A 17100-nucleotide genomic window follows, 5' to 3' on the forward strand; every position below is an offset into this window, starting at 1 on the left:
AGTTTCTAGATCTTTGACAATTTAGGCTCTTCTGGGGCATCAAGGGCATCAAGGTGGATCCACCTCTCATGCCCACACCCACGCAGTCACCCACATCCCTCCAAAGAGGCAGTAATAACCACAATGTTGCCTCAGACTGTCCACCTTCACATACCTACTCAGACTCCCTGAACTCCACCACCTGAGCTCAGCCCTGGCCATGATTTCCTCTGGGTCCTGCTGATGTAGACACAGACACTGCAAGGACACTGTGAATTCAGCCATGGTAAAAATTCTCCACAGTCGCCCTGAAGCCCAGCCCTCCATGCTAAAGTAGACCTGTAGCAACTTGTTGTCATTGTGAGGGACAGAAGGGAATGCCTACAGAAGCCACCCTGTGTCCCTCACCCAGAATAGCTATGGCTGCACCGGCCATGCACTCTTGCCCAGAAGATGGAGTACTCCACCAGGCGCAGGGTGACATTGCAGACTTTACAGAAACAGCTCCATGGAAGTTGCTGCAGCTTCTTTTACCGTGAAGCATTAAAAGGAGACACTTTGGGAAGAAAGTTGATCGTTTGGATCTTAAAAGATGTCCACTCTGAGACAAGGAGAGTGACCTGGTGACATGTCTGGATGGAGTGGCATTTGGATAAGTGGTGGAGACTGAAGCTGTAAATGTCACGTCCCTAAACACGGTGGTAAACTAAGGACCAAGTGGACTGTTGATAGAGTGTGGGGCGGCTCTATAGAGACTTCCCAACATTCACTGTTCTTCCCTGAGGCTCAACTCTTCCCCGCAACATGCGTTCAGTCTTCACCTGATGCTGTCTGAAAAAGCCACACCTGGGACACCATGCTCTGTCCCTACAAACTGTGTCACAATACCTGGTGGGCTTCTGCCCAACAAGTGTGTGGATATGTGTAATGGCTGAAATTCAACTTCCTGTCCTCAGGGACACATTTGGTAAAAATACATGAAATAAATGTCCATATAGTCTCATTGTTGTGTTTGTATGCCAAGATCAAATTATTCTAAAAGAGAAGTGTGTATTTTATCTGGTGTGTGCCCAAATCATAACATTTTCTCATTTGAATTTTCCAGAAAACATACCCCAAGTGAGTTTTATTTGTTTAATGCCACAACTCTTTCCCCATCTGCAAACGCGGGTGCTGTGATATGCAATGTGAACTTTCTCTGTCGTTACAAGTCCTGTTGCTGACAGAACAGACTACAGCCGTGAAATGCCACAGCAAGTGCAAAGGGAGACCCGCGCCTCAAGGTTAAAAACCATCTGCGGAGTGAATTCCAGGCTGCCCTGCTGCCTGAGAAATCCCGTTCTCCTTCTTAGTGCATTTTTTTCTAGAACAAACAATTTTCCTCCAAATCACGACGTTCTGCGAGCAGGGGCAGACATCAGAGCGTGGTTGCCCTCTCTTCGCGCACACCAATCCTCTGGCACTCTGCTATCACATTATCTAGTACCATCTTGGTCCCCCTCGTTTGGGAGGGGTTTCTCTTCAAAGGCATTGCCTATCGTCTGTGCTGAGGAAACCCAATAGCAGGAGCTGTGAAATAAGGAAGTGTTCCAATGGCTTGATGGTGGAGAGTGATCAAGTCAACAAGAGTCTGGGGTCACAGACAAGCATAGTCCTACGTGGGGAAGAGTGAGCCTTGTCAGTGTCCGGCTTTCTGTAGGGAAAGGGCAGAAGGCAGGAAGTGTGAAGGGTGAGTAACTTTGATCACATGTGTCTCTCTGGAAACCATCTGCTCAGCTGTGTATATCCCACGGGGATATGTCCTCCCTGGAGACAGAGATGGTATAACCTCTTCCTCAGTGTGGCTAGCCGTGGGTCCATCCATTTTTATGTGACACCCTAGGAAAGCCCCTGGGTGGGACAAGGACTGCAAGAACAGATGGAGACATTCATGACATTGTGGGCTTGCCGCGGGTGGGTGGCCCCAGACTGGAATGAGCAAAGTTGTCCCCAGCCCCAACAGAAGAGGAGTAAGAACGGATGGGTGCAGACCTCTGTGGTGCTGGCGGATGGACGCTTGATTCTATTTTCTAAATGTGTCCCAAGGAGATGGAGAACGGAGACGTAAAATCTGCAGGTAGGGAAGAAAGCGGGCCAGGGTCTGAAGCGAGAGGCCAAATTGGCTGGGGAAGCATCTTTGTTCCTTGAAAGTCACCATCAGACAGAGTCATCTTAGACTAGGGGACCAGAAGCGTTGCTGAGAGCAGTGATAACGTGGATACACTCTCATGGGGCGAAGACCTGGCATGAGATGTTTAGTGCAGAACACCAATGTAGCACAGTCTGTAGGTCTACCCATGAAATGAGGTGGGCATATGAGGATATTTTCATAACTGCCCATACAGAACAGAGAACTGTAAAAGAAAAGACACAGGGTTGGCTGTGTATCCCAGGGTGGCCCATGTAACGCAGTATCTAAAAGAAATGAAGAGGGCTGGGAATCTTGCTCAGCTGGTAGAGTGCTTGCCTGTCACACACAAGGCCTGGGTTCTCACCTCCAGAATCCATAAGCCGAATGTGGCAGTGCATGCCTGTAGTCCCAGCACTAGGGAGGTGGAGGCAGGAAGATCAGTCAGGGTCATTCCTTACTTCATTTGAGTTTGGGGGCTAGACTGAGATACATGCAGCTCAATCTGCCCATGGACAGGAACATAGCTCAACTGTAGAGTGCTTGCCCAGCATGTATGAGGCCCTAGGTTCAATTCCTAGCACAGCACAAAAATAATGATTCAGAACAGTGCCAATTGCTCCTTATCTTGGAATAGGACTGCCCTCATACTGTGTTAACTACCACTCAGTGCAGCCTAGAGTCACCTGAAAAGTCTCCACTGAGGAACTATCTCTACCAGGCTGGTCTGTGGAGACACATTTTGACTGTGAATTAATGCAGCAGAGTACTGCCCACTGTGGCATCGTCATTTCCTGGGCAAGCAGTCCTGGCCCCTATAAAAGAGCTGGCTATGCATGAGCCCGAGAACAAGCTAGTCAGCAGTGTTCCCCCTCGTGGTTTCTGCTTCAAGTTCTTGCTTGTGTTCATGCCCTGACTCCCCTCAGCGACGGAGTATGACCTGGAAGTGTGAGCCAAATAAACCATTTCCTCCCCTAGGTTGCTTTTGAACAGTGTTTTATCGTAGTAACAGGAAGGAAGCTAGAGCAGGTAACGTGAACAGATCAAATCTCTGGGAAGACGGGGAAGGCCAGAAGTGTCCATCAAGGCAGGGTGATCGCCGTGGCAAACTGGAGGTTTATGCATAGTGGCAATAATGAGGCACAGGCCTGGAGTTCTAGACTCAAAGGGGGGTTATCAATAGCAGGAGAGAGCTCCCTGGGGAGAGAGTCACAGAGAAGCCAAGACAGGAAATTTGTGGGGAATGGGGGGGTCACTGCCTTGCTTGTCCTCTGTTTATGGGTCACCCTAACTTCACAGCCAAAGATTCCTTTGTGAGAATCTGGCTGGGGTGTTCCAAGTTTTGTGACTTTAAGTGCCTCAATGATCTTTCTGTGTCTCGGTTACTTCACATGTATAGAAGGTCACTGAGCCCAACTGCTAGGGTGTCCTGGCATATCTCATGTGAGGACTGCTCCAGCCTGAGAACCGTGTCTGGCACACGGTGGGTCATGTCTCCCTTCACTCAAGTCTTGCTGTCTCTCCACTGTGGTAGGATAAACTCTACTGGACCCCACCCCGAGGACCTGAACGCTCAAGCAGAAATGTGCTAGTGAGTCTCAAAACAGCAACTTTAAAATGATCATCTGATATCATGCACATTTTTAGCAGAAATGTTGCTTTTTCTGTGCTTGATTCTTCCAACAAAATACCATCTGTTTCAATGCAGACTCAACAATTGCTAGAACTTTCTTTAGGCTGGAGAGGAAAATGATGTTCTGTGTTTGTGAGAATCTGTGAAGTATGCCTTTGGCATTGCCAGCGGCTGGGGGATTTTTATGGCATTGTTAATTAAAGTGCCTTCACTTTAAAAGCTTCTCGGTCAACACCATCAAAATGTACACAAAACCAACGATAGTTTCTCCATCCAAGAGGCTTCACAAAATTAACAGTGTACCTGAATCCATAAACGGCTTAAGAATTGGGAAAATATTTGGGACTGGGTTAAACAATCTGTTGTTCTGTATGATTTCTCTGTGAGGAAACATTTCCTCTTGAGTGGAGTGGCCTGCATTGAGATCTTCTTCTCCTACCTTGAACCGAAGAGTCAGATTCTTACAAAAATGGTCTATTATCCTCCCATCACGGGGATCTTAATCTGCCCATTGCATTCATTCACTCATTTGTTCATTATTTCCTATACTTACTATTTCAGCTGGAGGCTCCCTTCACCAGGCTTGCCACCTGAGGAGTAGAAGCCCCATGCATTTGCCTTCCCAATGTCTCTAGCAGCCACTGGAGACTCTTCAGACTCCAGTTACTTGACCGGTTCCTGGGGACTTTTGGACTGCTCGCTTAGGATTCCTTTATGGATAAGCTGCTCTTTCTGTTAAAGAAACATATTTCTTCCTCAAAGCAGCAACTACTAAAACATAAAAGTAAGAGAGTTCTCAAGTAGCCGTCTGCATTGGTTAAACTTTTCTCGTCTCTCTGATCAGATACCTGACATCAGAAGCCACTTGGGGGTGTAAGGATTGATTCTGGCTCTCAGATGGAGGTGATGAAGTCCATCATGGTGGAAAAGACAGGCAGAGCAGCTCCGTGGAGGAGGGAGCATCTCAGCAGAAACAGACCTTGATCCAGAACAGCCTTAGGGCTTGCCCCCAACCATCTACTTCCTCCAGCTCAACCCACTTCCTACCTATTCCACAGCCTCTTGAAACAGCACCCCAGTCTAGGGACAAGTGTCCAAATGCATGGGCTTGTAGGGGACATTTCACATCCAAACACCTTCACACATTTAAGACTCCTTAAGAGCTGGCGCTGTGGGTGATTTGGGGCCACACGTGTGTCCTCACTTGCTCTCTCCGTGGACCACAGAAGTTCATCCCTATCGTGGTTATTGACACACAGGACAAGGAGAGCACTGGGGCCAGGCAAGAGTGACTTCTGAGAGGCTTATGGTCCACGAGAGAGTGGAGGCAGGCCCCATCCCTCCCTCCCATCTGTCCTGTGCACCCTCTTCACAATTGTTTAGATTCCTTGATGAGAGAGCCAAGCCCACCATCCCTACCCCTTCAGCCTGGAGTTCTGATGTCCATCCCAAACCCAGCCAGCACAGACTTAGCACCTCGTCCTGGAAACCTGCTTTCTCCTTAAGCTACTCTGGTAGCCTGTCCTCACTGATCTCTCCCCCAAGTCCTGCCCACATATGTCTTGTTGGACGGACACAGTGTTGCCGCTGCCAGACCTTCACCCTCCTTCTCTGCACCGTGACCGTAGCTAAGCTGACCTAAGCCCCAAGCCCACTGAACCACCTCCCCGGAAACTCATGCGCAAGACAGCCTGACCCAGTGTTCTGTCTAACCTTGTGCTCCTCCGGGCCTGACACACTGCATCCCACTGGGATTAGATGCTACTGGGACATGGAGGGAGGTCACTCTCTACCCACTGCCCCCTTTTGTGTGCAGAGTTACATCCTCTGAAAACATGTGACTATTCTTACCCAAAATGCTTTGGATATCAACTGCTTCAGATTTCAAATGGTCTGGAGCATCCATGCCAGAGAGAGGTTTAAATGAATCTGTTACAGGGTGTCTATGAAAGGAATCCTGAGCCACACTTGGCAGAAACTTTTTGATGAAACCCCATCTGAGAACACAGAAACCTGAAGCCCAGGTGCTGGGGATTGGAACTGAGCAGATGGGCTGACAGGAATCACCAGTAACAGGGTCACTGGAATGCTCCGGGTCCCCATCATGCTCAGTAAGTCTTCCTCCAGCCTTTCCAGGAAGCCCTCCTCCCTGACGTGTCCTGGGCCCCTCCAGAGGCCCTGACCATGATGCTCTTCCCTGGGTCTTGTCAAGGTCTCCTAGGGTACAGGGCCCCCAGTCTCAGCAGACCAGGCGCTTCTGTAACCTTTAGAAATCGAGGAATAGAATATCTGGCTCCATACAAGTCCTGAGGATCTGATGAAATGGCCCATGTGAAAACAGCCAGAAAGCAGCTGTTCACCAGTAACTGGGGGTCTGAGACCGTCCTCCAGAGACGTGAGGGGAGGCAGCAATCCGGGATTTTCACTTCAGACAACCCCCACTGGCATTCCAAAGCAGTACGTTTGCACCAAGCGCATGCGCCCACCATCTCAGGCCCCTCGGTCTCTGTCCTCCTGACCCTCAGTGTTGATTGCAGCTGGAAAGGGTGACTAAGCCTGGGCCTGGACACAGAACTGACTGACCTCCAGACTGATCCATGCAGCCTGGGGCTCCCTCTGTTCAGCAAGAAGCTGGCCTTGAAGTCACTGGTGGGCTCTAAGCAGTGGTCATATCCCTTCAGGGAACTTATTTGTCCCCACAGTTTGGAAGCCACCACTACAGTGTTCCACTTGCACAGACTCGCCTATGATAAGCTATGTGCCTGTGCACATTGACACACACACGTGTGCATTTACAGATACTCATGTGTATGAGTGACATACATGCACTCACACATGCATGCACACATACTCAGGTCATGCTAACAGCTGCATGTGCTCCAAGCCCTTCCATCTGATGCCTCAGTTTACCCCATCCAGAACGGTCTCTTTCCTGTGGTTTAAGTGTCCTTTGCTGTGACTGAGCAGCTGGTTTCTTGGACACTGTCTTATCTGTGTTGTATCTTGCCTGCCCCTTTGGAAACTTACAAATGGGTTTTGCTGAGGATTTGCTTTGAATTTCCAACCTTAAAAGAAAGTCTGCCTGCGGTAGACCTCCTTTCAAGTTTCTAAGCACTGGGTGTCCCGTTTTCCTTCAAGCCAGGAGCCGGTGAGGTTTATGCATCTCCCCAGGGAGTCATGTGACAGAGAGGAAGCCTGGGGAAGAGCTACCCAGGCTTGGAAACTGTGCTGAAGCACATGGTTCCTGGATGCCAGAAACCAGCAATTACACTTCTAAAGGGTTTGAAAGGAAGGCTCAGCTCTGGAATTAGGGTTCAGAAAAAAATGCTCAGGAGCCCGGAAATTCTACAGAAGGAATCTGGAAACATTAATGTGCACTCAAAACCCACAGACAAAGGGAGCACAAATACCAAACAGGGTTATTTATAGATAAAAACCTATGGAAGTGAGCAATACAGAACTGAGGTGTTCACATCAAATAGTTACAATAGACACGAAAAGTCTGAGAAATTAGATAACATAATGCAAACAAATAACCTAAGTCATAATTTCCACTTTAAAAGACAGAGTTTCTATGACTGTTTCGAAAGGAGGCAAACTGACGTGACCTTAAAGGACGTGGACGGCACGGCGACTTGACAGTGAAAACCCATCCCCCACTTTGCACTTGAATCTTTTTGGAAACCCGGTGTCTTCTGATAATGATGTGATGCTTCTTTTACAGACAACAAAACCGAGAGCTGCTAACTTGTCCTGGCGTGCATGTGTGGAGGGAGGGCTGGGATAAGGACTTACCAGCAAATCGGCTGATTCTACTCCTCCCCCACTCGGTGTGCGTACGCATGCGTAAGCATACACATGTGTGCGTGCGTGCGTGCGTGCGTGCGTGCACCACGCAGCCTAAAAATTCCATATGTAAGCCCACAGAGCATCTGCCCGTGGCTCCCAGAGTACAGCAGTCTATTTCAAGCCTTTACTTAGGGCTGCATTTCAAAGCTAATTCCAGCACCACCAACAAAAATCTCTGGGGACACAGGCATCGTCACACCTTTTCTCTTATATTTTTGGTTATGAGCCTAGCCTTGAACGGCTGAGCCATCTCTCCAGCCCCACACCTTTTCTCGGTGCTCTCTCCTTCCTTTCTTCTTTCCTGAGCTGGGCTGGAAGACGTTTAGAATCTGGCTCAGTCCAGCGGCCAGCATTGCTCCCAGTCCAGAAACATGGCTACATGTAGCTGATGAACAGTAAGGATGGGCCCAGGCCCCTTTTCTTGTCCCTAAGCCACATATCAGTTGGTAGTGAACGTTCTTCCAGGACATCTGACATTGTCTGGTTAAGAACACTGTCGTACGGAGCACCTAGTGGGATGAGGCCAGGTTGATGCTTACACCTACTCTGTACAGAATAACTCACAGCAGATTCATCCAGCCCCAGTGTCGCAGCGCCAACGAAGCCACAACACACCTCCACCCTCATCGTGTCCAGATGACGGTCCCAAAGCTCCTAAAGGTGGCATCACTTTCTTCTTTAACCCAGTGCCCAACACACTGAATGAATGAGGCCACAAGGCAGCTGAGGGTAACCCTGGCAACTGAGGGTCAGTGTGTAGGTGGGTACAGTGGGAACTGTGCAGAGTTAGAGAACCTGTCTTTGGACCCACCTATTAGCCTGTTGACTGCGTGGGAATGTCTTCGTGTTTCATCACATGGCTGCCCTCCCACCTCCAAAAGCCAGAGCCTGGTAGGTGAAGTGTTGGATGTGTGAGCCTAAGACCCTGAGCCTGACATCCAGAAGCCATGTAGAAAAAGCATGGTGGAGTATGCTTATAATCCTAGTACTGGGGAAGCAAAGACGGGAAGATGGCTCGGACTCACCAGCCAGCTCAGCCTCATCAGCCAGTTCCAGATAAAGTGAGAAATCATATATCAACATGTGAGGTGGGTGGTACCTGAGAAATGACACCCGAGTTTGACCTCTGGCTTCTGCACAGGCACGTGTACACACACACACACACACACACACACACACACACACACACTCACACACTCACACACTTTTTTTTTCCCGAGACAGGGTTTCTCTGGATAGTTTTTGGTGCCTGTCCTAGATCTCACTCTGTAGACCAGGCTGGCCTCGAACTCACAGAGATCAGCCTGGTTCTGTCTCCCGGGTGCTGGGATTAGAGGGGTGCACCACTGCCACCGCCCCGCTCACATCTATATTTTTTAAAGCCTCCAGCAAAGCAAGATCAAACCAAAGGCACACCTAGCGGTTTTGTTTCTCGGGTGCAGGTCCCGCTCCTGTGTTCTCATTAACCTTTTTTTCATCACTGTCTGCCTGAGCCCCTAAAGGCTGAGGAGGCAAACACTGTGTTTCCCTGGCACCACCTTAACAACCTGCAGCTCCGGAGAGAGAAGGAACACCACGAATGTTGTCATAGACTCTGGAGGATGTCACCAAACTCTCCTAGTGAAGGGCCAAGAGTGTCTCATCCAAGTCTTCCCTCGTGAAATGCAAGTAAAGATAGTTGAGAAGAAATGAGAGTTATTCAAAAGAAATATCTGTTATATGGAAACAGACTGGGGAGATGGATGCCCTGAGGATAAGGCAGACAGTCCTTTATTGTATCTCCTTCACAATCCTCAGTGTTTCCTGTTCCTTTTCTTGTCTCGGTGAATCTGTAACAAGTGCTTGGTTAACTGTTCTTGCTGCCGCTACCAAAGTTCTGGCGAACAGAACTTAAGGAAAGGCGGGTTTGTCTGGGCTGGCAGATCCAGGGTACAGTCTGTCACCACAGGGAAGTCGTCACACCAGCGGGAGTGTGAGGCGGCATCCCATCCTGCACTCTGTGAAGAAGCAGGGAAAGTTGAGTGCTGGATGCTTGGTTGGCTTTCTCCTCTCACTGTCAGGGACCCCAGTTCCTGGAATGTTGCCAACCACATTCAGGGTTGAGTCTTACCACTCACTCAGCTAATGCAATCTGGAAACTCCCTTACAGACTCAGCTGTGGCCACAGGACGTGTGGGAGAGGGGGTCTCCTCTCCCTGTCTCATGGCACTGCAGGGCACACCAGTGAAAACCACTCAGCCACGGGCAGAACCGGGAAAAGAAATGTTGTGTTTGAAATCTAATGTTGACCTGTGTAACACTGAAGCGGCCAGCAATCTGAAGCGGGCAGACCGTGTGTGCTCACTGCAGGGCTGGGAGCCCCTCACTGGCAGCTTAGTGGAGAGCAGGCCCTGAGCGGCAGGCTTCTGGCAGCCTCTCTCCGGCCGCCGTCAAATTGACTTCGCACTGGACTCTTCTGTGTGCACGATCCTCCCGGGAAGAGAAAAAGGCAACAAAGGGCCACTTGTTCCACTGGGGGTTTGTTGGTTGTGTCTTGTAACAGTTAGGACTTTCACAAAGAATAGGCCAAGTTTATGTTCGTGACAAAGCCACTGAATATTCCAAGACTGCTGCAAGCCTGTTTGTCTGGGTCCTTGTATTCAGAATTCTCAGTCAGATCATCAGCCATCAGTACCGTACAAAGGAATAAAAGAGATGGTTAAAATACTCACATTATCTCAAATTGTCTGCCGTCGTGGATGTATGAACCAACTTTCCTGCACAAACACTTTCCCCCATGTCTGATGCCAAAGCTTCGGACTTTGACCGCAGCCACGCTGTGCAAGTTCTAGATCTTGGTGGCCCCTTGTTACAGGGTATAACTACCCTTCAGAAAAGTGTCAAAGTATATAATTAAGCATGGAGCTCATACCCTGGTGAGACTTAGGGACATCATTACAGTCACCCAGCAGCTGCCCCCTCCCCTCCCCTCCCCTCAGGTCCTCTTGTTCCCTCTGAAAGCTCACTTGGTCTGACTGGAAGCCTTTATAAAGGGCGTCAGGTGTCCTGGATAGTAGGGAGAGAAAAGTTAGGCCAGAGCACCACTGGAAATGGGGCCACTGGACGTGGAGAGCACCCCTGCCTGGATTTCTGCCTTGTGACTAGGAAGGCCCCGTCGGAGTACAAGTGTAAGCTCTGAACTCACACGTACAGGCTGCTTCTCCCACTCTCGGGGTTTCCAGGATCTGCACCCCTGGCCAGTCCAGTGCCTCTCACTAGGGTTGCAGCAAGCTTCCCGCCTCTGGCCCCACAGCCTGGGCGGAGGCCACCTCAGTGCATGGGTGGTGCAGCAGGGCTGTGGTGTAGTATGGAGACCTGACTCCAGTTCAGGGCCCAGTACACACACACAGTCACACTGTGACATCAGTGTAGCACCCCAGGAATACACAGAACCTGTTCGATTACCAAGAAGTAATGGGCAACCGGAGGCAGGTGGCCGGCTGATGGAAGGCAGTTGTGTCTTTTTGGGGTGTTCAGGCCCCATCTGTGTATAACATGTGCATGGTTGCTCAAAGAGAAAACTAAACCCCAGGAAAGCTTGACCCTGGTTAGGAGTGAGCATGTCCACAAGGCCGAAGGCGACAACTCAGGTGAGCAGTCACTTAAGAGGCTGGATGACTAAGAGCACAGCAGGCTGTCCAATAAGGGCCCACTGCCATCCCAACTTCTGGTGACAAACCACAGGCTCTCAGATATATGTTCGTTTCAATTCTGACACCTCTTTTCTCATTTCTCATGGCCTAGCCGGCATGTCTACCCCTCTGCCTTCAGGCTGCATGCGGCTGAGGATAGCTATGAATTTGACCCAACATGAAAGCATAAACTTACTGAAAACATTATGAGACTTTTTCGCATCCTTTTTGTTACTCAGTTATATAGTTTTCAAAGAGTAAACTTTGTAGATGAGAACATGTTGTCACCTATCAAATGGTTGGACACACCCAGCTTCTTCTCTGAGTCTTCTCAGACACTTTAAGCTGGAACAGGTTCTCTGGCCCACTGTATGACCCAGTCTGCAGTCTTTCAGAACACACACAGTCTTTTTGAGGAGATGGTTCTGACCTCTGACCCCCACCTGCCTCCCAAGCTGTATAATGCTTGAAATGACAGGAATTCAGTAATTGCTTCCAAGCTTAGATTTAAAATTTTAGTTTTTAATTGCATTGTGAACACATAATATACTCATCTATATATAAATGTATTTATTTCCATGGCTATCAAAGAAAACCCAGAAGTTACACTTGAAGCGTTCCAGTGAGAAGGCTTCCGACTGAAGTGATGCTCTTCTCCTAAGGGATCCTTCAACTGTGTCTCAGAGATGCAGGGAGGCTGCCTTCCAGCCTCACAGATGGAACCAGTTTGGATAAAGCTGAGGCTATGGTTTTGGGGAAAAAAAAGTGTCTGCACCCCCAAAAGGTTTAGAGTCTCTGGCTCTCCCTTGTGCTCTCTCTCAAAGAAAGCTGTATCCCCCCACCTGTTCCGTGAGAGTGTCCCCATCGTCCTTGCTGGTGGTCAACACATCGCCTCTGTTCTGGCATCAGAAATGCCCACCACCGTATATACCTTCGACAAACCTATCAGGAGACAAGTCCACTGCTGAGCCTCTAACCTGGTGTCCCTTTCCTTCTCACACAGGGTCGGATCTGCAGAAAAGCCGGCAAGTCAAAAAAGTCCTTCAGCCGCAAGGAAGCCGAAGCAACTTTTAAGAGTTTGGTGAAGACGCACGAGAAGTACGGCTGGGTCACCCCGCCGGTGTCTGACGGCTGATGCCCGCACGCACCCTCGACGCTTGAGCAGCCGGTCCACACTCCACCCTGCCATCTCCTCCCACCGCTGCGCATCTTCCACCCTTTTCTACTCCAGCCAGAACTGTGTCCCGAACTCAAAGGACACACTTAAGTTATTTATGAACTGATGTGTTTACGGAGAGAAAGAGCGAACTGTTCAGGATTGTGTTTCCATAATAAATGACCGTCTCTAAGTCACTTTAGAACAAACGTGGAGATGATGATGTTTCCCAGCCCCCGGCCCCTCCGCCCACCTGTCCCATTGCCCTTAGCTTCTTTCCATGACAGCAGCCCAGAGCAGCTGGCGGGCATCTCAGTGCCCCGCCCACTTCATTTCCATGTGCAAGGCCTTGTTCCCCAGTCAGGAGCACCGCGCACCACCGGCCCGCTGGCCCCTGTTCCGCTGTGCTCTGTATCTCTTTCTCTTCCTGGCAGGTCGACATAACTTGAAGACATATCTTTCTTTCTGTGGCCTGTGGTCCGCTGTGATGACATTTAGACCTCATTCATGCTATGACCTTTGGCTCATGAAAACACAAACCTTAACATTGCCGGGTTCTAGTGCTGACTTAAAACTACAACTGCCCACCTGATTAAAATGTGTTCCCTTGCTTATCTTGTGCTGTGCTGCTGTTCACAGGTCAACCAGTGCCATTGGATGAAAGGCAGGGGGTGCTGCGGTCACCAGGGGGGTTCAGGACCTAAGGTGTACGCCCCTGGGGCTCAGAGCAGCAGACGGGCCAGAGGGAACATTCTCTTCAGACATTAGGGAATGCTCCAACCACAATGCGTCTGTGTCCATCTCCTCTCAGCCACCAAAAGACAATTGCCCGTTCGCTGAGGTTATCGGACTCACTTTGTCTTCCGTGCTAGCAACAGGAGACACCAGAACTGCCAAAGGACACCAAGTGACACACGGAGGACTTGCATGACCCGGTCTGTTACTTCACCCACCAGTCACTCGTGTGTCCCTGAGGTTGAGGTGAGAGCACCCTCACTGCGGTGTAAACTTCCTGTTATTTAATCTCACCACACTTTCATTTTGCTCTTCTGTTAAATTACCTAGACCTTTCTAAGGAACTCCGTGAAATGAGGAGATAATGTTTATGATAACATGCGGAAAAAGGTAAAATGTTCATTCCAAGTGGAAAATCTTATTGGACACATTTTAAATAAAATCATGCATACCTGACACCTGGCCTCCAGGATCAATTATTGTGAGCTAGCCTTCTACTGGAAGCCAGTCTCCCTCCCTCCCTCCCTCCCTCCCTCCCTCCTTCCCTCCCTTCCTCCCTCCCTTCCTCCCTCCCTCCCTTTTTTCCTCCCTCCCTTTTTTCCTCCCTCCCTTCCTCCCTCCCTCCCTCCCTCCCTCCCTTCCTCCCTCCCTTCCTCCCTCCCTCCCTCCCTCCCTCCCTCCCTTTTTTCCTCCCTCCCTTCCTCCCTCCCTCCCTCCCTCCCTCCCTTCCTCCCTTCCTTCTTCCCTCCCTTCCTCTCTCCCTCCCTCCCCTTCCCTCCTTTCCTTCCCTCCTCCCTCCCTTCCTTCCTTCCTCTCTCCCTCCTTCCCTCCCTTCCTCCTTCCTTCCTTCCTTTCTCCTTTCCTCCCTTCCTTCCTTTCTCTGTCTGTCTATCTGCCTTTTTTAATATATATAGATGTTTTGCCTGTATGTATATATGTATGTGCACCACATGCATGCCTGGTGCCTTCAGAAACCACTAGAGGGCATCCAGTCCTTTGGAACTTGACTCACAGACTGTGGTGAGCCACCATGTGGGTGCTGAGAATCAAACTCAGTTCCTCTGGAAGAGCAGTCAGTGCTCTTAACCACTGAGCCACCTCTCCAGCCCCACTGGAAGTTTTTCATCTGCATTTAAAGTATTATTATTATTATTATTATTATTATTATTATTATTTCACACACTTCCAATCCCAAAACACATGTCAGGGCAACATTTTACAGGACGGAAGCATATCTTAGGAAGCCAGTCTTGCAAACATCTGGTTGACTCAAATGTTTCCAGGGAGCTGACTGGAACCTACCAGAAAGCATGGCTGTAGGACTGGCTGTGCTCAAATGGTGCCACTTTGGTTTTCCAACTGTGAAGAGAGAGCCAGCTTCTTGGCTACTTGGACAATGTGGGCTTCTCATTGTCAAATGTGCTTAGAGACCCAGAAAAACTCATCTCAAAGGCCAGAGACTGGCTCTTCTCGGTGTGCCTGGGAGCCAACCAAATATACCCAGTATCGTCACTTTGCTTCTTATCACTTTTTCTTTTTTTTTAAATTAAGGAATGTTTTATTCATTTTACATACCAATCACAGATTCCCCCTCTCTTCCCTCCTCCCACCCCTCCAGCCTTTCCCCTCCAATTCCCTCACCCCAAGAAAGTAAGGCCTCCCATGTGGAGTCAGCAGAGCCTGGTACATCCAGTAGAGGTAGGTCCAAGCCCCTCCCCCTGCCTCAAGGCTGTGCAAGGTGTCCCACCATAGGTAATGGGCTCCAAAAAGCCAGCTCATGTACCAGGGATGGACCCTGATCCCACTGCCAGGAGGCCCCCTTAAGCAGACCAAGCTGCACAACTATCTCACTTATGCAGAGGGCCTAGTTTAATCCCATGGAGGCTCCACAGCTGTTGCTCTAAAGTTCATGAGTTCCCACTAGTTTGGTTTGGTTGTCTCTGTAGGTGTCCCCATCATGATCTTGATGCTCCTTGCTCATAGAATCCCTCTCCTCTCTCTTCGACTGGACTGCTGGAGCTTGGGCTGGAGCTTGGCTGTGGATCTCTGCATCTGCCTCCATCAGTTACTGGATGATGGCTCTATGATGACAGTTAGGGTAGTCACCAATCTGATTACTGTGGTAAGCCAGTTCAGGCACCCTCTCCACTATTGCTAGTAGTCTAACCTGGGGTCACCCTTGTGGATTCCTGGGAACTTCCCTAGCACCCGGTTTCTCCCCATCCCCATGATGTCTCCCTCTATCATGGTATCTCTTTCATTGCTTTCCACTCTGTCCCAGTTCCAGCTTGACCACCCCATTCCTTTATGTTCTCATCCCCTATCCCCTGCACTCCATTGCCCACCCCTCATCCCCAGTTTGCTCATGGAGATCTCATCTATTTCCCCTTCCCATGGCAATCTATGCGTCCCTCTTAGGGTCCTCCTTGTTAGCTAGCTTCTCTGGAGCTATGGGTTATAGTTTGGTTATCCTTTGCTTTACATCTAGTACCCACTTATGAGTAAGTACGTACTATGTTTGTCTTCCTGAGTCTGGGTTATCTCACTCATGATGATATTTTTTAGTTCCATCCATTAGCCTGCAAATTTCATGATGTCATTGTTTTTCACTGCTGAATAGTACTCCATTGTGTATGTGTACCACATTTTCTTTATCCATTCTTCGGTTGAGGGGCATCTAGGTTGTTTCCAAGTTCTGGCTATTATGAATAATGCTGCTATGAACATACTTGAGCATGTGTCCTTGAGGTATGATTGAATATTCCTTGGATATATGCCCAAGAGTGGTATAGCTGGGTCTTGAGGTAGATTGATCCTCAATTTTCTGAGAAACTGCCATACTAATTTCCAAAGTGCCTGTGCAAGTCTGTACTCCCACCAACAGTGGAGGAGTGTTCCCCTGCTCTACATCCTCTCCAACATGAGCTGTCATCAGTGTTTTTTTATCTTAGCCATTCTGACAGGTGTAAGATGGTATCCAGAGTCATTTGATTTGCATTTTTCTGATGACTAAGGATGTTGAGCAGTTCCTTAAATGTCTTTTGGTCATTTGAGATTCTCCTGTTGAGAATTCTGTTTAGCTCTGTAGCCCATTTTTTAATTGGATTGTTCAGTATTTTGATGTCTAATTTCTTGAATTCTTTATATATTCTGTATATCAGCCCTCTGTCAGATGTGGGGTTGGTGAACATCTTTTCGAATTCTGTAGGTTGTTGTTTTGTCTTATTGACTGTGTCCTTTGCCTTACAGAAGCTTCTCAGTTTCAGGTGGTCCCATTTATTAATTGTTGCTCTCAGTATCTGTGCTACTGGCATTATATTTAGTAAGTGGTCTCCTGGGCCAATGGCAAGTCTACTTCCTACTTTCTCTTCTATCAGGTTCAGAGTGACTGGATTTATGTTGAGGTCTTTGATCCGCTTGGACTTGAGTTTTGTGCATGGCGACAGATACGGGCTTATTTACAATCTTCTACTTGTTGACATCCAGTTATACCAGCACCATTTGTTGAAGATACTTTCTTTTTTCCCCATTGTACAGTTTTGGCTTCTTTGTCAAAAATAAGGTGTTCATAGGTGTGTGGATTAATGTCAGAGTCTTCCATTCGATTTCATTGGTCCACATGTTGGTTTTTACATCAATACCAAGCTGTTTTTATTGCTATAGCTCTATAGTAGAGTTTGAGGTCAGGGATTGTGATGCCTCCAGAGGTTGCTTTATTGTACAGGATTGTTTTGACTATTCTGGTTTTTTTTTTTTTTTCATATGAAGTCGAGTGTTTTTCTTTACAGGTCTGTGAAGAATTGTGTTGGGATTTTGATGGGGATTGCATTGAATCTGTAGATTGCTTTTGGTAAGATTGTCACTTTTATTATGTTAATCCTACCTATCCATGAGCATGGGACATCTTTCC

At 48.7% G+C, this 17100-nt stretch overlaps 1 protein-coding gene across 1 annotated transcript in view; it reads left to right on the top strand.

The window, feature by feature from the left end:
• The window catches only part of Ube2ql1 (ubiquitin conjugating enzyme E2 Q family like 1), a 40005-nt gene extending 26369 nt beyond the window's left edge, over positions 1-13636 (top strand). The window contains exon 2 of the mRNA XM_059276350.1: positions 12303-13636. Coding sequence (XP_059132333.1) covers positions 12303-12434 — 132 coding nt within the window. The 3' untranslated portion in view covers positions 12435-13636. The remainder of the gene's footprint in view (positions 1-12302) is intronic.
• Positions 13637-17100: the final 3464 nt, after the last annotated feature.

The sequence above is a fragment of the Peromyscus eremicus genome, chromosome 11 (assembly GCF_949786415.1).
Source record: "Peromyscus eremicus chromosome 11, PerEre_H2_v1, whole genome shotgun sequence".
NCBI lineage: Eukaryota > Metazoa > Chordata > Mammalia > Rodentia > Cricetidae > Peromyscus > Peromyscus eremicus.